This window comes from Hydra vulgaris, chromosome 12, assembly GCF_038396675.1.
Source record: "Hydra vulgaris chromosome 12, alternate assembly HydraT2T_AEP".
Classification (NCBI taxonomy): domain Eukaryota; kingdom Metazoa; phylum Cnidaria; class Hydrozoa; order Anthoathecata; family Hydridae; genus Hydra; species Hydra vulgaris.
The window spans coordinates 22,653,807-22,680,794 of NC_088931.1; the positions used below are offsets into that span (position 1 = coordinate 22,653,807).

At 28.2% G+C, this 26,988-nt stretch overlaps 1 protein-coding gene across 2 annotated transcripts; it reads right to left on the minus strand.

The window, feature by feature from the left end:
• Positions 1–3,654: 3,654 nt before the first annotated feature.
• Positions 3,655–26,019, minus strand: LOC100209290 (F-box/WD repeat-containing protein 9). 2 transcript variants are annotated; one of them, XM_065812575.1, is made up of 4 exons: positions 25,926–26,019; positions 25,444–25,764; positions 4,711–4,805; positions 3,655–4,542 (listed from the first exon to the last, which is right to left on the minus strand). In XM_065812575.1, exons 2-4 carry the CDS (start codon positions 25,469–25,471, stop codon positions 3,817–3,819), a joined length of 849 nt encoding a protein of 282 aa, XP_065668647.1. In that variant the 5' UTR covers positions 25,472–25,764; positions 25,926–26,019; the 3' UTR covers positions 3,655–3,816. The 2 variants fall into 2 exon arrangements, with proteins under 2 accessions (XP_065668647.1, XP_065668646.1); XM_065812574.1 differs by lacking the exon at positions 25,926–26,019 and having other exon boundaries at positions 25,444–25,917.
• Positions 26,020–26,988: the final 969 nt, after the last annotated feature.

Below are 26,988 nucleotides of genomic sequence, written 5' to 3' on the forward strand. Positions count from 1 at the left end.
ATTTTGCATTTATTCATAGCTACATCAGCTACTGCAACGTTATCTGGGCAAGTACTTATCCTTCAAAGTTAAATACAATCTACAAAATACAAAAACGAGCAAGTCGCTTGATATTAAATGCAAATAAATACGCTAGTGCCAGACCACTACTAAGAGAAATTGGAGTGCCTAATGTCTATGAAATAAATATTCTTAATATACTTATTTTTATGTTCAAGTTTAAAAATGGTATGCTACCAAGCATTTTCCAAACTTACTTTTTTTCTTTAAACCACAAATACGAAACTAAATACTCAATAAATAACTTTTTTATACCTAAAACATTATTAAAACAAGCTGATTTTTCGATATCTTGCCGAGGGCCGCGGTTATGGAACTTGGTTTTAACGAGTAATATAAAAACTCTAACCTCAACTCAACAATTTAAACGTGCAACAAAACAACACTTATTTGATTTTGATACAAAGCAATTACTATCCTTTTATTAAAAACTTTGATAATGTTATTTAATTAATATCTAATAAATTGACGCAACATGTTAATTATATTGTATGGTACTTAAAACATGTTTGATATTATTCTATATTATAATAATAACGCAATTTGTAAATGCAATATTTATTATAACTTACGCCATTTGTAGATGGAATATAAAACAGAATTTATTTGGTTTTGTATGTATATATGAACGGACTTATATTTGCAAGTATGAGTGTGCAAATAGTAAATTGATTGTTAAATCAGTTTTCTCTTTAGTTTCTACTTTCCTTTTTCATTTTTATCGGCTGAATTTTTTAATTATATTAACGGGGCTGGATGATAAGACCATGTCTTCTGCCGGCTCCGGTCAAAACTTTAATGTTATATTTTTATGTTGTAAAAACATTGTAAAAGCTTATTTCTTTTTAATGACGAAATAAATAAATAAAAAAAATAAAATAAAAAAGAAGCAATAAAAAAAAAAAAAAAAAATATAAATAATATTTTAAACATTGTGTGGAGTAACCTCGTAATTCATTGGAAAGTTCAACAACCTCTTTTAATACTTTTATTAACAAAGACCCACTACCGGGCCTAACCAACTTTGGAAAAAACGTTTATTAAAGCCCAATTTATTAGGAGCCTTTGATAAAAAAAAAAAGGTCTAAACGGCTTCGTGGCATTGAGGCCACTAAGCCGATATATGCCAGTTCGCACTTATGCCAATATTTGCAAATTCTTTCGGCGCACTTATGCTAATTCGCGCTTGTGCCAGTTTGCACTCATGCCAGTTTTTGCAATTGGTTCGCACTTATGCCAGTTCGCACTTATGCCAATGTTTGCAAATTCTTTTGGCGCACTTATGCCAGTTCGCGCTTGTGCCAGTTTGCACTTATGCCAGTTTTTGCAACTGATTCGCACTTATGCCAGTTCGCACTTATGCTCGTTCGCACTTATGCCAATGTTTGCAAATTCTTTCGGCGCACTTATGCCAGTTCGCGCTTGTGCCAGTTCGCACTTATGCCAGTTTTTGCAATTGATTCGCACTTTTGCCACTTCGCACTTATGCCAGTTCGCACTTATGCCAATGTTTGCAAATTCTTTTGGCGCACTTATGCCAGTTCGCGCTTGTGCTAGTTCGCACTTATGCAAGTTTTTGCAAGTGATTCGCACTTATGTAAGTTCGCACTTGTGCCAGTTCGCACTTATGCCAGTCGCACTTATGCAGGTTCGCAGTTATGAAATTCGCACTTATTCAGTCGCCCCTTCTAAACCATAGCAAGTGGGAGAAAATCAATCAAAAAAAATCGCCGTGGTATCAATCTTTTTTTTTGTAAATTTATATATAAAAAATATGTTGTTTGAAAATGGAATTAATTAGGAAGGCTGTCAAAAAAGTGATAAAAAAATTTAATAGTTTTAAGTGGTTTAAAAAAAATCAGACTGTTGGGATTTAATAACTACATTAAAACAGTGTAAGACTAATATTCTAAAAAACTTACAAAAAAAGTTTTATGATTTAAACCTGAAAACTCCCCCCTTCCCTACACTTTATAAGAGTCTGGATCCACCAAATCGAAAAAACCTAAAAATTGCCTTCCCTTACTAGATGGTCTGGATCCGCTCCTGAACTATAGTCACCATATATTCTAGTCTTATATCTATGCATAGCAACATACTTACGGAGATTCTAATTGAGTCTTCTTCTACACGTATTATGTACTACTTTTGAAATACTTTACTCGTATGATTTTATATGACTCGTGTTATTTTAGAGTATTCAGAGATAAAAAATAGCATTTTCTTCTGCGCACATCAGTGCTTTAGAATTTAGTTACTTCATTATGTTTTCATTATTTATAAAATTTTCAAGTACCACGATCACTCTCAGTACTCAAAACGTTTTTAAAGCATAAAAATGTAATTTATCGGGTGGACACGGAAAAATCCCGTCAACTTTAAATTGAGATTTCTCTAAAACTACAAATGCTTTTTATTTATTTATTTTTTTTAATTAAACGTTACTTCCTTATCTTTGTGTTGATAAACTTTTGTTTGCAAATCAAAAAATTTGCAAAATGCTTTGGAAACAGATTGAGGTGCATAAGTTCAAAAGTTTTGAATTTTTTAGCAAAATTCTATCGACTTCATATCGCTTGATTGCTAAAGGCACAAATGTCCCAAAATCTACAGTCATAGATATTATACATAAGTTTAAGACTACTCAAAGCTTCGAAAGAAAACCTGAAAGTGGAAGAAAGAAAACTTTTCATAAATTCAAAAAGGTCAAGTTGATTCTCAGTTCAATAGCAAGAAATTCGAACCAGATCTAGCTAGAAAATTCAAGACTTCGCGTTCTTATATCAAAAAAGTACTTAAAGATGCTGGAATTAAAGTAAATTTCATTTAAAAAAATACACCTAAGTGAAGCTTAAATGGTGAAATTAAAGGAATTTGAAGCGCAAAGAAGTTGGTTAAAATAATGGCGGATAAAAGTATGTGCGTAATTGAAGACAACGAAGCATAATGCAAGGGGGATTTTTCACAACTTCCTGGTCAACAATTTTACTATGAGAACAAAGATAAACATGTTCTAGCTGTGGTATGCCACAGCTTGTTCGGCTGTCAAGAAGACCTTGACAGCCGATTTTTACATCAAAGAATTCCTTTTAAAAAAGACTTAGGCCATTTATGAAAAAACACAAATACCAATGTCTCTTTTAGCCAGATCTTGTAGCTTTTCACTATTTTAAAAAAGTTCTACAGTGGTGTAATGATAATAATGTGAAAATTTTTCCTAAAGATGCGAACCCTCCAAATCGTCCTAAAGAAAGCAAGATTGAAGATTTTTGAGATATAGTTAAAGGAGTTCTTCGTAAGACAGGTGGAGTAACAAAAAATAAAAAGGATTTCCAAAAAAATTAATGCCACCAATATGGTGAAAAAAGAAAAATCTGTAAAATAATGGCATCAACCTGCTACAAAATTCGATCTCTTGCCAAACAGTCCATCAAGCTCCTTAACATTAAGTTTAAACCTTAATTGATGTAAACACGTTTAATATAAAAAAAATAAAAAGCATTTATGAATTTAGAGAAATCTCAATTTAAAGTTGACCGGATTTTTCCGTGTCCACCCCATAAAGGTTCACTTTATTAGCTTGATAATAAATAATTTATTATTGAAAATGTGTAAAACAATTATTTGTGAATAAAAAGCATATCAAAAATTACAAATTTAGGTTTAAATAAATTAATGAAGTTTTTTAGCTTCTCTTTATTATACTTCAATAATTCTTTATGTTAGTTTTAAAATAAAATTCAATAAGTAAAACTTTCAAATATGATTAAAGGTCCACACAGTAGCATTATCATTACCGCCAGTAACCAAAAGGTTATTTAATGAATACGATGCAGAAACTTCACCAAAATGAGCTTGAAACTTGTAAATGAGAGTTGAAGACCTATCAGGTTTGTAGCATCTTACAATGCCATTTTGTGAACCAGCAATAATACAACCAGAAAAATTACACAAAGTAGTAAGCTTATAATGTTCCCAAAGTTGGGTTGAATCTAGTAACGTAAACCGGTCATCAGTGATATCAAACACTATTAGAGATCCACACTTGCCACCCACTCTTAAATAATTAAAGCCCTGCTCTACACCAGTATTCATGCATAACACAGGTGTATCAAGATTTAATTTCCTTAATAGTTTTCCAGCTCGCACATCATAAATGCCAATAGTCTGATCTTCACTTCCTGATATAATATACTTGTCAGTCACATCCACACAAACTACCGGTCTACGATGATGCATGGAATGCAAAACAATAGAGTTTGACCGAGGATCAAAAACTCTAATTGATTTATCAAAACAAGAAGTAGTATAAACATTATCATGACACTTAATGTCTAATACTGCTGCAGGATGATATTCATAAGTAGTAAGCGATTCCTTGTTGTCACTATTTAAATCCCAGACTTTAAGACTTTTATCCCACGAACAAGTAATCACTTGGTTTGGATAGTTTTTATCACTGTCTATGGCCCAAACCCAACCCTATGCATAAAAAAAAACTTTTACAATTAAAATATATATATATATATATATATATATATATATATATATATATATATATATATATATATATATATATATATATATATATATATATATATATATATATAAGTAATAAATGCAAAATATAATCAACTAAAAACTAACTACCTTGTGACCTTGCAATATGTTACAAGAAGGCACTTCAGCACCTTCTTCAATAAAATCTCGTAAATTCCAAACTAATGCTGTTCTATCACGTGAGCCTTGTAAATAATTTTATATAATCATATCAATATTAAATTGTGAATAATAAAAAGCCTTGAAATCAGAATATAAAGTTAGATAACAAAAAATACATATATATATATATATATATATATATATATATATATATATATATATATATATATATATACACACACATATATATATATATATATATATATATATATATATATATATATATATATATATATATATATATATATATATATATATAAATAATGTTAGTGTATTTTACAAATAGAGTGCTCAATGTTCTTAAAGAACAGAGCAATAATAAATTAGTAAAAAACACTTATCTAAATTTTTTCTTCAACTTTAAGTTTCACCATTTCTGGATCATCAGGAAGAGTATATATATATAGGGGAAAGGCGCCTATGATGGCATAGCGCCTATGATGGCATACCGGTCATATTTCCATTAAAATTGGTTTTGGTAAAAAAATGATTAGACCTATATGACTATACTGACTTTACATTAGTTTTAGTGAAAAAACGTCCCTTGTGCACAAATATTGTTTTTATAATCAACAAAAATCGATTTTGGGATGTGCTGTTGTAGTTTTATTTCCTTCATATATTTAAGATTGTGATTTTACTATTAACTGTGCAGAAACGAAATTTTCATGCATTTTATATTCAAGTTTTGTGCATTTAGTGGAATAGTTACTTTAATTTTATCTTTTGAACAAAGCAGACACAGCTTGTATTAATGAAAATGATTACTTTTACCCATGATGGCATACTGACGAGTTGGGGGTGTTGAAATATTGACGAGTTGGGAAAACCTTTTTTTTTATAAGAAAAACTTATTTTTAAGTAAAGTTAAAAGAAAGCGATGCTCCAAAATTTTTTTTTGGTCCAAAAAATACTTAAAACGCAATATATCCTATGCGCATGTGCATAATTTTGCTGGTATGTAGCATGAAATGGTAAATTAACATGGTTTCGAGTAATTTCTGGCTTTTCTGAGGGAAGACTCTAAGGTTAAATGAAATCATTAAGTTACCCTCGATCCTAACTAGCCCCATCCTCCCCTATGCCATCATAGGAGCAGTGGTTGCCTATGATGGCATACTTGCGCTTTTTTTTACAATAAGAATAACTTATAAAAAAACAAAACTGATAAAAACTCCCAGGGTAATTATTGTTCTAGATGTAACAAGGATTGTATCCATATCAAAACTTTTATTATTGGTCTTCAGGATACTGAATAATGAAGCTTCAAAGTTAAGTATACCATCATAGGCGCCTTTCCCCTATATAAATATATATATATATATATATATATATATATATATATATATATATATATATATATATATATATATACACATATATATATACACACACACACAGATATATATGTAGGGATAAATCTATAAGGATGGGGATGGTGGGAAAAAGGGGGCAATTGCTTATCCCCCCCCCAAAAAAAAAAAAACTTTCAGATTTAAAAAAAGAAAATTTTTTAAGTATATTTATATATATTTAATAAAGCATGTTGTTTAAAAAAGAATTTAAGCTTAATAGGCAGGCTGTTTAAAAACGACATCAAATTTTAATAAAATTGTAAGACTTGAATTTTAATAGAACTATTGAGATATTATTAAGTTACGTCATGATGATGGTTGATGAAGTATACGCCATTTCATGGTTACATAGATAAGATAGCATAAGACCGATATACAAAGAAAAATTTACGAAAAATGTGTTATGATTGGTTTGCATGTCTAAAAATAAAAGTCTAAAAATTGCTCTTCTTATTAGATTTTGCGACTGATCTGGATCCATCGCACAATGGGCCAGTAAATGGACAAAATGAGAAATATTTTAGTTTTTTAATCTCTGTAAATTATTTAATTTAAGTTTTGCTCTTTTTTTCGTTTTTTCAAAAATTCAGTCTCAAAAGATAAGAGGAACTGTAACAGCTCTTCCTTCAGCCAGAGTATCAAGCCATGATGAGAGAATGCAGCCAAGATTACTAATTAGCTGTAACAGCTAAAGTCAGCGTGGAAAAAAAAGGCCAGTCGACGGTCAATGACCGCTAACTGACTAGAAATGAAGTTGTTACTTTGACTTCCCAAAATTTTCGCCAGTTGAAAAAAAAAATTGAGTTTTGAAAAATGTTTAACAAATAATCAGGATATCATTTGGAACTATTTATATATATGGAATATTTAAATGTATAGAAACTTTTTTGGTTCACTTAGATTAGTTTCATTTTACTGGTGGTCAAAATCTTTTTTTTTTAAATGATAAAAGTTCTTATTTTATTATTATACACAGGTCAAAAATTTTTTTTTTGTCAAGCAAACAATTCATTTTTTTTTGGTCTTAAATCTTTAGTGTTTGGGGTTAAATCCACATTGTTTAAAAAAATTATTCAAAAATATGTCAAACTGGGTCTCAAAACATTTTCATAGAGATTTTAGAAAACATAAATATATTTACTTAAAATTTATTGACAAAAAAATATTGTAAAAAAAACTCTTAAAAAAATTTTAAGAAAGTGTTTCTCAGCAATAATATAAAAAGTATTTACTTTTATTAGAAACGAATATTATTTTTAAAATCTCTGTGAATAAACGAAATTTTTTTTTTTTGACAATATAAGGGATTTTACCCCAAATAATAAAGATTTGAACCCAAATATCTTTACAACTTGACGTGATGGTAAAAATATATATCATGTTTGAAATCAAAATGAGAAATGCTCTACGAAAAATGTATCGTTTGTTCAACAAAAAAAATTTTTTTGTTGACCTGTGTTATTTAATAAATATAATAAAAATATTCAACATATTATTTTAATGATAATAAGTAAAAATTGCTGTATTTAACTAAGATCATTTTTCTTTTCAACTGTACTTAGTCATCTTTCTTTTTCTTTTTCAAAGCTTTTTATTTATTTTCTTGTAAGTTTTTGCCGCAAATTGCAAAAAATAAAAGAATGAATGATTTAAAAAGAAATTTATAATTACTAATTGCGCGTTTTTTTTTTCTGTAAAAGGAACCTTGAAAAAATATATATGTATTTAATAAAAACATGCCTTACTCTAAGGGAGGGTCAGTTGGTACTCTAGCACTAGGGCCCGGTCGTAAATTGAGGTCGGCGGATAAATCAATACACACTTAATATGTATATTAATACGCACACCTGCACACACCATAGCTTAACTTATTTATTCTTAAAACTAAGATTTTTGGAACGGTTGTGTAAGTCATTTCTCGCGTTTTTAGCACTTTAGTTAGTATTTTTTTTAGCACTTAGTTTTAGCATTTTAGTTTTTTTTAGCACTTTTTAGCACTACAGTTAGTATTTACTTAATTAGGAAAATCTATAAATCTGTTAGGAATCGTCCATAAACCTAGGGAAGTCCATAAACCTGTTAGAGGTCGTCCATCTGTTAGAGATCGTCCATAAATTACGCAACGTGAAATATATTTAAAAAACAGAAGCGAATCTCAGGCTCTTTTACACGGCGATGATCATTAAACTTAAAGCGATGTTTGATTTTTATTTAACTTAAGGCTGTGCGAAGGAAAACCTTTTTTGTTTTATTACACCATTTTATTAAAAAATAAACACGAGGTCAGCGGTAATAATAAAAGAAATCGTTAAAAAAATTAACTAAATCAAACGACGCAAAACACCTTTGGTTTAGCATAGATAAAAGAAATCGTTAAGAAAAAAAATTAAAACAAACAATAACCTACAAACTTTTAGCGTTTTAGTTTAGCGTATATAAACTTTCTTAGCAGACTAAAAAGTAAATAATAAAAAATATATAAAAAAAAACTTTTTAAAACAACATTTTAAAAATGCACTTAAAAGTAAAAAATAAACAATTTCATGGAACCCAAGGACTTTTCAGTCATTGACTTTAATAGATATTTCAGGTTGTGTACGAACACAAAGTCCTTGGGTCCCATGACATAGTTTTATTTTTTACTTTTTAGTCCTTTTTTAAAACGTTGTTTTTAAAAAGTTTTTTTTATATATTTATTATTTTATATATTTTTACTTTTTAGTCCATTTTTATGTTGTTTTTTAAAATGTTGTTTTTTAAAATGTTGTTTTTTAAAAAGTGTTTTTTATATATTTTTTTATTTATCAGTGAAATTTAGCGTTGCGTAATCTATGGACGATCCCTCATTGAATCGTTAAACATAATTTGGTCAGTAATCTTGATTTTGATTGCCAAGAGCAATAAAAATAGGTACACTATCAATATAATTTCTTGTTTAAAATAACATTTAAAAATGATGTTATGATAATAATAAAAATGTTTTGATAAATAAAAATTGACGACCAACTAAGTAAACTACCTTGTTTGTTTAAGTGTAATAAAGTCAAATTAGGTCATTTTTTGTGGTTTTAATTTAAGGAGTTATTATTGTTTTAAAATGGATGATTGATACCATTTCATGATAAAAGTGAAGTTTAGCACTTCGATCTTTAAGTGAATAATTCTTAAAAACCTTTCAGTCTCATTAAATTGAAAAATCAATTTTGAAAAACTAATAATTTGAGTTTTAACTTTAAAACATTTAAAAACCTAATCTTTTTTAAAACAAATAACCCTAAATAAATACAAAAATGATTTAGATTTTGAAAGTAAAAGGGGTTTCTTAAATAACAAGCTTTATGTTTTTGATAATTTTCTTTTTTTTTGGCAAAAAAACAAAAAGAATCAAACTACTTTTTATGAACAGCGCATGCTTGTAAACGCACTTGCTGTTCGTGTTTTTTTACTGATCAAAATAAAACGTTTTTAAAATTGATCTTATTAAAATTACTTTTTTATATATAACGGAGTCTGATGCTGGAACCGCAGCAGGCTCTAGCACGAGACCCCGTTTCAGGATGTGGGACCATGGCCTACTATATTACACGGCCGTGTATGTTACATTTTACAGGCCAATTCTAAGAGGCCTATTTACGCAACAAAATAATGACAGTGCAATATTAAAAAAACATAATATATATATATATATATATATATATATATATATATATATATATATATATATTTATATATATGTATGTATATATATATACATATATATGTAAATATATATATGTGTATATATATATGTAAATATATATATGTGTATATATATATATATATATATATATATATGTATGTATGTATGTATGTATGTATATATATATATATATATATATATATATATATATATATATGCTATTTTAGACAATTTGTTATTATTAGTAAAGCTGAATATTATGGTTAACAAATGTGTTGCATTTGGTTGTAAAACTGGATACAACAGTTCTTTAGAAGATATAAAAGTTGCTTCTTTTCATTTTCCGTTGAAAAATCAACAGTTGCTAAATTATTGGATTCGTTTTGTAAACCGTAGTGATTGGGTGCCTTCACCAAATTCTGTCTTATGTGAAAAGCATTTTAATGAAAAGTACATTATTCGAGGTATAAAATGCAAGTTAAATTGGAACTTAAACCCTATTCCTGAAATTTTCTCAAGCGAATGCTTAAAACAGCCTTCCACACTACCATCACCTATTGCTTTAAGAAGACCACCTAAAACTCGTATTTATCAAGAAGATGAACTTAGTTTTTTTTCTGAAAATGATAAAATAACTGAATGGAACAAGTTAAACAGTAAACATTCACCAGAAGGTTTTCAATTTAAAAAACATCTAAATTGTGTTATTTATTACAATTTAATATTCGATCCTTTAACGCATTTTCCTTCTGTTCTTGAATCAATAAAAATTGATCATTGTTTATGTGTAGCATTGCAATACAAAGGAAATAATGTTCCACTTCCAGCATGGTTAACTAAAGGTCATAATGCCAAGTTAACTAGTTTGAGTATGCTAGAAAATCTTGCATCGTACATAAAAAACATAGCTTCTTTTTGAAATTGTTGCATATAACTAAAGACAATTCTCTCTTCCAACTAAGATTTTTTTTTAATTCACATTTTAAAAAATAAGTCATTACAGTTAATGAATTATTTTAAAATAAATTTAAAATGATCAAATGTGCGTTGGCACCTTTTTTTTCTTGTATTCTATATAGGTATGTCAAATCCCGCGTTTTACGGAACCGATTTTTGTGCTAAAAAACTGTTCCACGTTTTTAGAACTTGGCGTTTAGGCAGTATGGTAGGATGGTGCTTTGTAGCATATTTTTTTAGAATTTTATATTAACTTAGAAGTTTTTTTAAAAGTAGAATAGTTGAACTTTTTTAATGAGTATTTTTTTATTATGTTGACGAAAGTTAAAGTGTTATTTATTGATATCAAAAAGTGTGTTGTCCTTCTTGTGCTTAGTAAATGTTAAAGATATTATCTTTTTTTTTTCTATCCTATTCCTTTTTTTAAGTTTATACATTTTCTATGCACATGCCAAATTTCAAGAATTTATTTTAACTAGCAGATACCCTATTTTTACCCTCACTTCTGGTACCTAAATTTTGTTTTTCCGACTTCTTTTTGGGGGAGAAGGGGGGGGGGTACTCAAGGATATTAAACATTCGTTTTTATAAGCCAATAATAATAATTATTAAAAAATTTATGTGATTTTTCTATACAATGATTTTGTGATATAAGTAATAATATTACATTTATAAAGTATCAATGTAAAAATAACATTTATTATATATTAAATCAGTAATACATGTTTTTTGCTCAGTCAAATCACATTATTACATTTTTAAAAAGCTTTATACCATATAATAATATAATATACTGCTTTTTTATGTATTTAGAATATATGATATATTAGTAATATACTAATATTTGTCTAAAAATATATAGACATATAATATATTTATAGTATATTAAATTTAATATACTATTTCTAGTATATTATATTTATAGTATATTATATATTTAATATATACTATGTTATAGTATATATTAAATATATACTATAATATAATATATATTTAATACATACTATATCAATAATAATTATGAACGATATGATTCCGATACAGCAATGACAGTCTTGCACAATAGCAGAATAGAAAAACTTAAAAAACACACAGAAAGGCTATTACTATTTCTTACTTGACTAGAAAAGAAAATGATTCTGAAGCTGTTGATTATTATATGAAAAAGTTCCAGCTAGTTGTTGACATTGTAGTTGATGTTTCCCTAATGTTGCCATTATTTTTTGATTATTGGACATGCATTTTATTATCTTACTACTTGAATTTACTATTTTTTGAATATATATATATATATATATATATATATATATATATATATATATATATATATATATATATATATATATATATATATATATATATATATATATATATATATAGTGTGCAGCAAGTGGTGGAACTTGCAAAAAAAATGTACAGCGAGTAGTTGAACTTGCAAAAAAAGTTTACAGCGAGTAGTGGAACTTGCAAAAAAAAAATTACAGCAAGTAGTGGAACTTGCAAAAAAAATGTACAGTGAGAAGTGGAACTTGCAAAGATATGTACACGGAGTACTGGAACTTGCAAAAAATATGTACAGCGAGTAGTGAAACTTGCAAAAAAAATTTACAGTGAGTAGTGGAACTTAGACAAAAAAAACTACAGCAAGTAGTGGAACTTGCAAAAATATAAAACGAGTAGTGGAACTTGCAATTTTTTTGAAAGACGGGTCTAGCTTACATTCACGTCGTGTCTATTGTTAACAATGATTATTATATAGTTTCATTAAGGGAATGCAATATCTTAATCATTAACTAAAAGCCAAGATGTAAACTAATTAAAATAGTATTATAAAACATTTTTTGTTTTTAAAATTTTTTTCAGGTCAGAGGGGGAACCATCTATAACTATCACTAAGCATTATGTGATGTATTTTGAATTTTGGTAAAAGATGTTTTTATATTAAAGTTTATCATTTTAATTACATTTAAATATTTTTTCGAATCTCATAAAAATATAATTTATTTTTAGGTTGTAAAAGGGGGGGGGGGGGGAGCCTTCCGCATCTACACCCCTTGAAACAAAGGGTGCGCTACTAGTGATGTTGTAAAGTAGTAAAATATAATTTTTGATTTTAACTTGATTTCTTTTTAACTATAAAGATAAATATTTATAAAAAAAAAGAGTCATTTTTGATAATAGGGTGTTTGAAACCATCACCCCTACATCCACCCAAAGACAATGATAAAACTTGTATATTTGATTGTGGTCTGATAGTTAATTACAAAACATCTTGTATATAAAAGTTTACACTTTCATTTAAAAAAAACACTTTTTTATAAATATTGTTAGTCTTTATTATCCGGAATGGATGTTGGTTTTGTGCCCCCCTCTTGCCCCCGGATGTGCCCGTAATCTAGAAACCTTTATAAATTTGTAGATAACTCTTGTATCAATCTTTTGATACCAAGATATAAACTTTTGATAAAAATTGATTAAGTTATAATAGTTTTAGTTAATAAAAACTTTATTTTGACTACAGTGGCTTCAACAAATCCTAATATCAAAAAATCGGTACTTAAAACGTCATAACTTTTTGTAGGGTGTTTCGATTTTGAAAATTTTTTCACTTTTGAAATATTGAAATGAAGCTCTTTTTAGTGATATATAACAATCTAGAATTTGATGAGTTTAAAAATTTCATGTAACATACCTATTCTATAATAATTCTATAATAAAATAATTAAACATCAACCTATCAAGATGGTGGCGACTAAAATGAGACAAACAACTTTCATTTTTAACACAAATTGGATCTGAGTTAAAACCACCTGTTGAAAGGAATTCAACAATAGAAATTCTATTAACTCATATTTGAAAATACATTTTTAGTAAAAACTTCGTTTTATGTAACATAACTAAATTTTAATTACATTTTGTTTCATAAAACAATTTTCGTTTAGCATTAAAGTTTACGTTTTTAAATATTTTTCAAAAATTGTTTTGATATTTGAAAAAAAATTCAGCGAATATTTTAACGCAACGCTTAATTCATTTTAAAAAAAAAAGTAGATCTTAGTAGCACTTCTACGTGACAATATTCATTAAACTTAATGAGCTGTTTTTATTTTTTAATTAAATTAAAGCTCCGCGAGAGAAAAATGTTGTTTAAAACGTTTGTTATTTTCAAGATTCCATTTTAAAACGTATTGATTTTATTTGAAAATATTATTTTAAAATTTAAACCACGAAAAAAATTTTGACCGTGTGAAAAAAATAATTGACCGTCATATTGTGAGCCGGTCAAATTGACCGCTTGCCTTCGAGTTCTTATTTTCCATGTTGAGTTGTTGATTTATAATAACGTCGTCATCAATAGTTAATAGTTAGCGAAGTTGACTTAAAAAAAACGACTTACTTCGTCGACAACTTGGAGAGTTTTGTATCAAAAGGTTAGAAGTACAGTAGTTTCAAACAATTTTAAAAACTTTATAAAGAACTCAGTTTGATTTAGCATGTAAGTGGTAAGCTCTTTAGTACAATTGAGAGTAACAATAATTTGTCGTGACCATTTTGTAATTGGTTTATGAGCAGCAATCCGAGTTGACCAAATGGTATCTAAAAACTAGTAAAAAGAGATTACTTCACAAAAAAAATCTTCCGCTTAGCCGGACTGCAGATAAAGAATACGTTAAGAGTTTGGATGTTACCAAAAAAAGTCTAGATCTCAGGGCAAGATTAAACTGCATGTACTCCTAGATTTTTTGCACACTTTTGTATGAACTCATTCTGCGACTCCAATGAGAGGTAATGGGCCTGCATCTGAATTCCCTTTCTTAGCGACTAGCTACACTTTATAGATGATTTTTTAAAGTTTTGTTATGATTTGAAATTATTTCAAGAGCTCCAAGAAAAATGCTGTTCACTTGTACTCCTAAAGCAGAAGTTTGACCTGTACTACCTAAAGCCGTAAAGCTTGTTTGATTGCCGAATCAATCTCACTATCATCGGTGTCAGTTGTGAACAAAGTTTTTCAGGTGATTAGTGCTTACAATGCCTCCACCTAAACATTTCATTAGAATTATCTAATATTATACGAATAAATATTATTGAAGAAACTGTGGTGTATAAATTCTGCTAGATTAATTATATATACCTGATTCATCCACATTAGATTTATGGTTGTTAAATAAACTTTCCCTTGTTAGGAGCTGCGGAAGTTCCTCGTTACTGTTTCTCTCATCATAATTGACAACCCTAATTTTAGTAATACATTATCCCAAAAAAGATTGATTTATTAAATAGGGGTTTATCAAACCTTTATCAAAATCAATTAATTGTTAAGAAAACAAATTCATTGCAATTTTCATTGTGATGAGTTGCACCTTTATGCCATCGATAAATACATTTGATCTCAGACATAGCGTATGCATTTTTACAAATTTCACTTTTACTAGTAAAGAGAAAATCAATTATATTCTTCTCTTTAGCACTCGTTGAGTTATTTGACACGTTATTGCTTACCTCCACCTAAACATTACATCTAAATACAATGATTATATGACCAATAAAATAGCTAAGCAGATCTTTTGAAACTGAAAAACAGTCACAGGTTTCTACTTTAATAATAATAATAATCTATTAATGTGAAAAATTTTAATATCATTTTATTGAATTTAGAAGATATTGTTTTCAAATATTTCAAAATTACGATAATATATCTTGTAAAAATCACGGAACATAACAAATTTTGAAAGCCAATGGCTGATTCTATGAGTTTAACACTAGTATAGAGTATATAAACAAAAAAAACACACACACAAAATCCTTTAGTATATGATAGCGCTTCAACAAAAAAATTCTAGCGCCCCTAATAACTTGGCGTCTGGGTTCTAATACATTGTAGCCTACTGGCAACAAAGCCCATTAAAGAGTTTAACACTAGTATAGAGTATAGACACTAGAAAAAAACACACATACAATATAATTATTTTATATATGGTAGTACTTTAAAAAATTTATCTTCGTCTTTTGGCGCCCCAAACATCTCGGCGCCTGGAGCACGTATACTCCGTATACTACCACCCCTTTTATAAAGGACTCGAGAGCATGCTTAATTTTTATAGTTACTTGCTCACTGTTTTGTTATTGTTTTTTTGTAGTATTAGTAAGTCGGGTGAATAAAAAAAAGCAATTGCTTTCACTCAGCGTTTTTAGAGTAATTGTTCAGCTTTACGTAAATAAAAATTTGAACAAAACTGTTAAAGCTTTTGTTCACGTAATGCTGACCAATTACTGAGTAAAAGCAATTGCTTGTTTAATTCACCCAGCTTATTTTCTTCTTTCTTTTCAAACATTTTTATTCTTTTTTTATTATCTTATTTTCGTTTTTATTTTATTTACTATTTGAACTTGATTTTTTTTTTTTTTTAGAAAAAAAAAAAAAATGTTCCCTCATTGCGAAGTGACTGCATTTATTTAAAGGCGAGTAGCATGATATTTTTTTACTAAAATATATATAATTGTATAAAATATGTAAATTGACTCACAAAAAAAAGCAACTCAACAAAAAAACTTAAAAATGGGTGAAAAAGAAACTATATTTCCATCTGTATTTTAAAACGCCAACTGGTTTTTTAAAATATTATTAACGCAATTTTATGCGCATAAGTTTACTTTTTGCGCTAAAAAAAAATACCTTGCTTCCGGTTATTCAAAATGGTGTCCTTCAGGTGAAACTTTTTTAGAAATATTTTTTTGTGGAGCGTGTTTATTTTGTGTTACTTTAGTTAGAGTAGTAAGTATTTTTCAAATTTTTTAAAAATTGGAGGCAGAATTTGCAAAATAAGTCATCTTGCCCCGGTCACATGACCAGATAACAAATTTATGAACTTATTATTTTCAATTTTATTTCAAATTTTTCAACTTCAACTTCAACTCATTAAAAATCAATGCAGGCAATGAATTATTATGGTATCATCAACACACTGACAAAGCATTACTGTTTCATGACTGATAGTTTTACAATAACTCAGGCTTTTCAAAACGTTCGCCATCTTGCCCCATGTTCCCCTAAATCCTGCCGATATTGAAGCAACCAAAAAAATGTATGGCAAACAACTTAGATTTTTTAATGAAAAATGGATTATAGATTACCCTTGGATTCATCTATGTCATTCCCAAAGAAAGTATTTTGTTATATTTGCACTGGTGCTGTCAAGAAAAATCTGGTATCTTTTTTAAAATGCGGTGAATAAAATTTTTTGACAATTGGTTATGACAATTAGAAAAAAGGCTATAGAAAAACTGAGTAACACGACCTATCATCATTTCATAAGGAGGTTCAGGAAAAATTAACTACAATACGTGCAGCAGGTTTAAAAACCATACATCAAATGATAAGTGAAATGCATGATAAGCAATGCGATTAGCATTACGAGTGCTTAATTTGTGTAATCTCTAAATTAAAATGTGTTACTCAACAAGGCTTAGCTATTCGACGGAATAATGAAATTGAAGGCAATCTTAATCAGTTACTTTTAACGAGGAGTGAAGATTATCCACCTCTATAAAGCTGGCTGTCAAAACAGTAAGTACATGTCTCACGATATTGTTAATGAAATGATAGAACTAATGGCAAATTATGTGCTAAGAAATGTACTTAGTGCTGTTAAATCGAGAATTTTTTTCCTAAAATATGCAATGAAAATCGAGACATTTTCGGTATTGAGCTAATGTCAATGTGTTCGATCAGTTTCTGAAAATTTTACAATATACGAAGATTTTCTTGGTCTCTATGCAGTTGATGCTACCGACAGTAAGTCGCTTTTTTATGCAATATATGATATTTTATTAATATGTGGACTAGACAAGAAAATGGTGCGGGGGCAAAGTTACGATTGTGCCGCTTCAATGACAGGGCATCTAAGTGGTATTGCTAAACTATTTCAAGGTGATGTCAATTAAGTGATTTTTATACATTGTTACGCACATCAACTCAACATTGTGCTTCAAGATGTTTGTAAACAAGTCAGTTGTATGAACGCAGGACAGGAATTGTGCCAGCTGTTGTATAATTTCATTTGTTTAGCTCCAAAGAAACTGGTAAGGTTTAAAAAATTGCAATGCGATATATTTGACGAGGATGTCAAGCAAATCAATTTAGGTGTTCCTTGTCCAACTTGTTTTACCGCGAGGACCAAATCATATGGTTTTTTTGATAAATTATTATCATTTCAATTATATTTTGGGCTTCACCTGGCTTATGATGTGTTTGCAACTGTAGAGCAATTCTCTCAACATATACAATCTGCTGAAGTAAATGCTCAAACAATTGCTTCATCAATGTTATTAAAAATTCATATATCATTTATGAGATTAGAAACACATTTTAAATCATTTTTTGAATCTTGTGTTAATAAAGGAGTTAAAAAATTTGGTTGCAATACACCTCATGCTTCCTTGCCTCGCCGACGTTTAACTCCTACTTGCTTTGATGATAATACTTTGAACATTCACAAATGGAACATGATGGAATATTACCGAGCCCAGTATTACGAGGTACTTGATGTTATAGAAAGTCAATTAAATCATCGGTTCCCAGAAAATTCAATGGAATCAATAATTGCTTTAGAAAGGTTATTATTGTCCACTGAAAATGGTGAAACGGACATAAAAGCTTTAGATAATATAAAGGTTTTCTATAAAAATGATTTAGTTCATGAAAAATTGAAAGCTGAATTCTTTCTATTTAAATCAATTAAGGAAACTTATAACAATACATATAAAATGAACATTAAACAGGTAACATCAATCACAACTATAATTGATATGTTAAACGACTGTAAAGGAATCTCAATAATGTTTTCTTAAATATCAAAACTTCTAAAAATTTACTTGGCGATACCATTGACAACCTGCACAGCCAAAAGTTCTTTCTCTAATCTAAAAATGATGAAGTCATATAGTCGGTCGACCTCGACTCAGAAGCAATCGAATCATCTTCTACTTCTTCAATTTTATAAATTGAACACCGCGTAAATAGATGTAAAAGCTGTAGTAAAAGATTTTATAAATGGAAAAAGTAAAGACCAGAATTTCTTACTTTGGAAAACGTTAAATTATTTTTAGATTGTAACATTCTTTTAATTTTAAATTTTAGTGAAATGTGTTTATAGTTGATATTATATTTTATTGAAAATGAATGCATGTAGTTTTTTTTTTAAGAATAACTGAAAATTAATATTAGTTTTATAAAATTTGCAAAATATTATTAGTCCCCCACCCCCTTATTTCCTTCCACCACCCCTGGTTGGAATCATTTTTAGTTAATCATGCACAAAAAGTTAAAATTGGTAACTCATATTCCACAAACCAAAATGTAAAACATGGAGCACCACTAGGTACAGTCCTGGGTCCAAAACTCTTTAATATCTATATGAGACCACTTTACAAATATCTGAACATAATCAATGTTAAAACTTTTGGATATTCAGATGATCATCAAACTCTAAAAGCATTCCTTCCTTTATCTCAATATAATGCACTAGTCCTAGATATACTAAAATGTCTTGAATACATATCTAAATATATTGAATACAAATCTAAATCTAAATGAGTGAATCATTCTTATGTATTAACCAATCGAAAACAAAAATATTAATTATGGCACCACCTAGCATTCAAAAAGATATTATTAAAAGTACTTTTATTAACAAGAAATGCATTAGATTTGTTGACTCAGCAAAAAGTTTAGGGGTGATACTTGACAAAGAATTATCTTTAAAAATACAAATAAATAAGATTGTAAAAAACTGCTACAATATATTGAGCAAAATATCCAAAATAAAACAATTCTTATCGCACAAAGATTTTTGCACCATTGTATGTTCACTAATATTTGCACAGCTAGATTATTGCAATTCCCTCTATTGGGGAATTGAAAGTCACAATTAAAAAAACTGCAGTCTATTCAAAATTGTGCAGCAAGAATGGTATTTAAAATCAGAATAGAAAACAATGTAAACGACCAGGAATTTAACAAATTGCATTGGTTGAAAATTAGAGAAAGAATATATTTCAAGGTTCTTTTAATAATGTACAAACCTATTATTCTGGAAGCACCAACGTCATTATGCAATTTAATTCACTACTCAATGTCAGAAAGAACACTAAAACTAAAGGAAACAAAATGCAGCAATCGTTTTGGTAATCAAGCATTATCCCACTATGGTCCTAAACTTTGAAATATACTTCCAAATATCATCCATGATGAAAAAAACAAAACTATTTATAAGAAAAAACTAAAATCTTATTTAATGATGAATGGTGAACCATTCCACCAGAAAACTCTTGAATGTTAAATTAAAATCTCTTGAACATTAATATTAAAAATTTTACTAATATAATTATTTGTTGCACAGCTGAGCAAGAGTTTTGCCAACTTTATCCACTATTCTGGCAAAACACAGTAGCTGTGGATAAACATATGTATTTATTTTTTTTATTTAAAATAGCTTGATTATCATATTTTGCGTTAAATCATTATAACTTAATATTTGCAACTTTATAAATTGTATATTATTTTATTATTTATGAATTTGTGTTGTTTATTTTAAAAACCGTAGATATAAATAAATAAAAAAATGCTCACTAGTTCACTACTCACTATTCAAGATTATTATTAAGGGGTCGTCCATAAACTACGTCACGCAATTTTTAACCGTTTTTGACCACATCCCCCCCCCCCCTTGTCACAATATCATAACACTTTAGTAACAAGTCCCGTATGAATCATCACAAAACCACTAATACCTTATTTCTGTAAAAGATTTAGGCTTGCAGTACTTTGTGAATTCTAACTCCAACAAAACTTGGTTGTTTGCTGCAAACAACTATCCCAATACATTCCTATATTGATAAACGTTAACCTAATATTTGCTGCTTGCAGCCATGTTAAGAGTGAATCAGAATTAAAAAAAAAATACTAGTAGTAATAATACCTGCCTAACTCCAAACTATTAGTTGATTCATGTACTGAAGCCCTCACAGCTTTTATTCAGCAAGAAATCATCAGCGTGCATCTAATACTGCATATAATAATTTCAAGTAGTCTTCATTTTTCACTTCTGGAAACACTTTAGGATTTCTCAACGAAGTATACTCAAATAGTCTGTAGAAATAGCCTATTTTCCAATCTATATACATTCTCATTCAAATTTTTTAATGCAATACCAGTACCTGATGCAGAAGGTGAATGACCTTTAAGTAAACTAAAATTGATTTAGAAAAAATAATTGCAGAGCGACTATAAAACTAGATATTAATGAATGTCTATCAGACATACATGTTGAAATAAATTAGATACAACTCTGTTGTAAGATAAAATAGTAATAATAAATATTTTTGCTTGCAAAAAAAGCAACAAAAAAATAGTATTTTCAATAATAATTATAAAGAATCTGTTAACTAATCCTAATCAGTGAATGCGCTGCAAAAAGTGTTATTTATTACAGATAAGATCCAGATTTTCTTGAAAACATGGATGATAATTAACAATATTATATATAAAAGCACAGTCATTAAATTGTACATGCTACTGATTTTAAAAAATGTATGCTTATAGGGGTGCCTAATTGCTACTACGCCCAGGGCATCATGAAAGCTCTTGCCGGCCCTGTTCATGCATGCTTTATTTCCTGCTAATCAACAACTGACATTGTTTAGAAATATTGGTTTTGAAAAGTCCTATTTTTAAGATAATTTACTCATAACCTTTGATCAAAAAATTTGCATTAAAATACATTACACAACTTAAAATTTATTTTGAGGCACCAAAACATTTTTTTCACCCACCTTCAGAATGTCTAGCGCCAGGCCTAATAAAAAATATTTTAAAAATATATTTATAATGAGAAACACAAATAAACTATTATTAATAATAATAATAGCAATAATAAAAATAATAATAATAATAACAAAAACAATAACAACTGCAACATAAATAATAAAAATAGTAATAACTAGTAAGAAAAAAATAAAATATTTAAGAATATATAGGAATAATATATAAGAAACATAGATTTTCTAAAAATGGCAAATTTTTTACATAAATTTATGTTGTAAATTTTTATTGTAAAGTATTATATTATAAGTATAAAATTTAAATATATTTTCAAATATATTTAAATATACGTGTGGCTTTTCTAAACTTTTACCTTTTATAATAGATATATTATTTAACTTTTATAGCTTGAAAAAAAAACAAGAGCAGTACAAAATTTGTAATTTGTAAAAAAAGCCCCAGGCTTAACCCCTGCTAAAATTATTGTTTAGCCGGGGCTTTAAAAAACCCTAAACTTGGCCAGGGACAGGACCCCGGGCACTTCCAATAGTGAGATTTAAGATTGACTGTCTGCTCTAAGCAATTGAAAAGAGAAGATATTTTGCAAAACGGAAGTATAAAGTTGAGTCATCAACAATAGAGCTACTTTAGATGTAAAATTGTCTTGAGAATCATTAATGTAAATAAGAAACAACATAGGATCAAGGATAGAACTTTGAGGCACCCTAAAAGTTTCTGGAAATGAAGGAGAGTGTTGGCCTTTGAGGATGACTTTAATAAAGTAGTTAGAAAGAAATGATTTGATAATCTCAAAAACTTTCCCAGATACATCATAGGAAGCAAGCTTATGGAGAAGACCAGTATTTCAAACTTTAGAAAACTTTACATGTATCAAGAGCAATAGTTATAGCCTTGCCAGCTCCATCTAATGCATCTTAATTGAGATATGTCTTTAGCAACACAAGCTGGAATGGTTTGTCAAACAATGGGTTAAGCTGTTTCATTGGAATGGAAGAAGAGTATGGCCATAAAAACCAAGAGTTAAATTAGAAAAAAAATTGCAAATAGTTCTGCCTTATACTAGGGAGAGATAATAAGATTATTTAAGTTTAAAGGAAACTTGACTCATTCATAGATAGTAATGATGTACTGATTAACTGGCATCAGCTTAATAAATCACTTTTTTTTAAATATTTTTATTATCAATTAAATAATAAATAAACTAAACTTTATGCATTACTTTTGAGAAACTGTTTATATTGATTTTGTTTACGGGCAAATTTGTTTATTCTTAAGATGATATTAATAAGCTTTAATTTAACAGCTGAATGTACCTATAGTTTTATTAAAATAACGTGTTTTTTTTTTAAACATCTTCGCTTCCAACAAGGCTGCAAGCAACCCCAATTAGATTTGGAAGTTACTGGAAGAGAAAAGATGAAGATTGTAGAGCAAGATAACGATTGACAGACAACTTAAAAGATTGCAAATTATATGAATCAGGAAAGCAAGACGAAGAAAGTGAATTCCAAAGAACTGATGTTCTTGGAAAAAAAGTAGATAAGAGTTTTTACTTAGGAACAGTCACAGAAAAAAGATGAGACTTAATTAAATGACAAGTAACACGAGAATGATATTTAGTAGATGGCACAAGAGACACTAGCTCTTCATAGCAGGGCCCATTATAGTATTTGTAGAAAAGAGAAGGAGAAGCAACATTACGACAATGTGATAATGGTTGGAGGTTGGCTGCAAGAGCAGGTCCAACTATGTTTACAATGCATTTTTGCACTTTGTCTAAAAGAGAAAGGGCATCATTAGAAGATCCGCCCCAGATATGGCAACAGTATTCCATTAGCAGATGCTAACTTTGCAACAGATTTGATATATGGTTTCCAAGAAAGATCCGAAGTATGACTTAATCCTAGAAGATGAAGGGTAGATGACTCATGTTGTTTTTAGAATAACTTTTTTTGTGTTGTTCTATTGTTATTGTTATAGTAACCTAATAAATAAAGTTACAGAATTCTAAGTAAAATGTAATCTTAATGCCATTTTCTTTTTAAAATTGAAACAAAAAGTGTTCCTCTAAAATTGTATTTATTTTTTTAAAGTTTTCTTTTTATAGTTAAAAAAACTAAAAAATGCATATTATTTTAACTGAGCTTTTTTAATATCTTTTAAAATAAAGGTTTGGCTCAGATTTGGGTCCAAGCATTTGTTAACCAATTCTGAATCCGTGAAAAAGTTTACATGTTTTAAAACTGTATGGTTTTATATTTTCAAAATTTTATTATTTAGTTAATTGATCAGTATAAGCTATTTCCTATCCATCAGTATCAGTATCAGCAACAAATGTGCAACTGGCTCATCACTAATAGATAGAGCATGGCATCCCAAGCAATGAGCCATGCAGTTTAATCCTAAGTAACAAGCTATGCAGTATTTGGGTAAGAATAGACATTTACTATAGCAAAAAATTAAAAGTTTCCTATTATTTTTTGTTTTTAAGTGCGCTTTTTTTGTTTTTAGGCACTCTGTAGTAGAGGACTCTAGATTGACTTTGAGATTGTTGCTACTCCTCAATAAAGAAATGTTAACAATATTGCGATAGTTGTTGCAGTTAATAACTGTTAATATAGTTAATACTGTATTAATACTGCTAATACTGTTAAAACAATACTGTTGATACAATAATACTGTTAATACAGTTAATACTGATTTTGTTGGAGTTAAAATTCACAAACAATGCAAGTTGTCACAGATTGCATCGTTTGTGATTTTTTGAACACTCAGCTACCCGTTCTAAACAATCAAAAAGTGACAACTTTTAAAGAGATTGGTGTATATAATTGTGTTTTCAGCAAATAGAGCCATGTTAGATGTAAGATTTTCAGGAAGATCATTAATATAGATTAGAAACAATACCAGAAAGATGGAACCTTGTGGTAACCCAGAAGTTAGTAGAAATGAAAAGTGCTATTCTTCAAGGATAACATTGACACTGCAGTTAAAAAAGAATGATTTGATAATCTTAAAACCATTCCCAGATACACCACATGAATTGAGCTAATGGAGAAGAATAGCATTCCAGACTATATCAATAGCCTTTGATATTTCAAGACTAATAGCCCTTCTCTCACTACATCCATCTAATACAAGACAGAACCTTTCTGTTATAACAGTTGATATTTCTTCTTTGTTTCTTCTTTCTTAATTGTTTTGTTTCTTCTCTCCTTTGTTTCTTCTTTGTTAACTGTTATAACAGTTAACAAAGAAGTTAAAAATTGTGGTTATAACCCTCATGTGGATTAAGTTCCATATTAATTATTAGAAAGTAAGGTGTCATCATGAGAGAAAAATATAAGATGTTTTTCTTTTATCTTGACACTATGTTTATGTTCATTTCATGTTAATCATCTAGACTTTAACCAACATATTGATTTCACAAGAATTTCCTAATTTGCATTTAGAATAGCAACTCTGAGATTATAAAAATTGAAAATTATCGGTGTCTTATTTTCAAATGTGTTTAATATATATATATATATATATATATATATATATATATATATATATATATATATATATATATATATATATATATATATATATATATATATATATATATATATATATGTATATGTATATATATATATATATATATATATATATATATATATATATATATATATATATATATATATATATATATATATATATATATATATATATATATATATATATATATATATATATATATATACTAATGTGTGTATATATGCAATTTTGTAAAACTTAAACAAATTTAAAATAACAAACAATTTATTCATTTACAGTGCATATACCTGATACACAAATTGTTCCACAAGGCATAATATGTACTGCATCTACTGGTGCATAATGACCACTTAACTTAAGTTTTTTTAACTTAGATTCATCCTTATTGATTTTCTTCCAGTTATTGACTTTTTCATAAGTAAAGCATAATGTTCTCCAACTATTCACGTATAGTGCATCTGAAATAACATTTTCGTCGTACTTTATTGAAAAAATAGTTTTTTGAACGTCAACGCAATTAATAAGTTTTTTGAAAAATTTACAAGTTAATATAACAACTTCATACAAACATTTGGCATCAACAAAGCTCAATATTTTCAGAAGAACTTCTAAAGGAAAATCTAAAATGAATATACTGTCAGTAGATGATTTTACAACTTTGGCATTTGTAGTTTCAGAAAACATAGTATTAGGGAAAAGTACATAAAATATTATTTTAACTCTACTGCTATTTAAACAAAAAATTCCCAGTTGAACTGAAAAGCCTTACGTAAATAATATTATCTGTTTCTTACAATAATTTTAAATTAGTACATATCGTTTATAAAATATTCACGCATTAATAAAAAATTCTTTACTAACTAATAATACGTCCGATCAATCAATATTTTTGTCTACTAGAGGTCGGAAACCTATGTTAAGTTGAGAGCCACACAAATATATTTTTTTTGAATCAGTGGTGGATCCAGCATTTTTTGATCTTTGAGATAGCTAACTTCCTAACATGAAGCTAACTCCAAACCATTTATATGTTTATACTTATGTCAAATAATGAGAGTTTGCGAAAAATTTACAAGTTACAAAAATTACAACCCCCTCAAATTGAGGGGGTTTAAACTTTATATCGTCATAATTTTTGAACGCTCAGAGATAATACTATGAAACTTTAAAATTATCGATGAATATAAGTCTAGTTGCGTGAGAGCAACAAGTTGATAAAATAGTTTGGGGCAGGTGTAGCAAAAATGTTAGGGTTTTTTGTTCCCAGCCTCCAATCATCGCAATTTTTTGCAAACTCTCATTATTTGACATAAGTATAAACATATAAATGTTTGGAGTTAGCTCCATGTCTGGAAGTTAGCTATCTCAAAGATCAAAAAATGCTGGATCCGCCACTGATTCATAACCAACAACTTGTTATTTTATGGTATTTAATGATAGTTATATAATTCTTTTTACATATTTTTTCATTTAGCATCTACTACAAATTTTTTTCTTCTTTCTAAGTTTTTTAATTCTGTTTACAAAGTTGTAAATTTTGAAAACAAACATTTTTTGATTTCAAATCTATTAACTGCAGTTAAAATTGAGCGCTACTGACCATTATGAGCAGTTTAAAATTTATTTCGTTATTATTTATAGAACGTAAATGAGTCAAAAATGGCCAAGTAATTTTTTCTCAATGTTTTATATACATACTCGATGATAATACAATATTCAATAATTAGTTTTGCAATAAGACAATTAATTTAGTTAATTTTAATTAAGTTTATTTTTTATATGGAAAGAAGACGAAAAATCTTTTAAAATAAGTATATTATTTGTTCTTAATT

Bases quoted from the DNA above. Each gene is read 5' to 3' on its own strand.
- LOC100209290 (XM_065812574.1), bottom strand. From the start codon at position 25,840: ATGTTTTCTGAAACTACAAATGCCAAAGTTGTAAAATCATCTACTGAC. The intron at 4,806-25,443 runs GTATATGCACTG...ATTATTTACAAG, and splicing joins TGGAACAATTTGTGTATCAG to GCTCACGTGATAGAACAGCA. The intron at 4,543-4,710 runs GTAGTTAGTTTT...TTTTATGCATAG, and splicing joins ACATATTGCAAGGTCACAAG to GGTTGGGTTTGGGCCATAGA.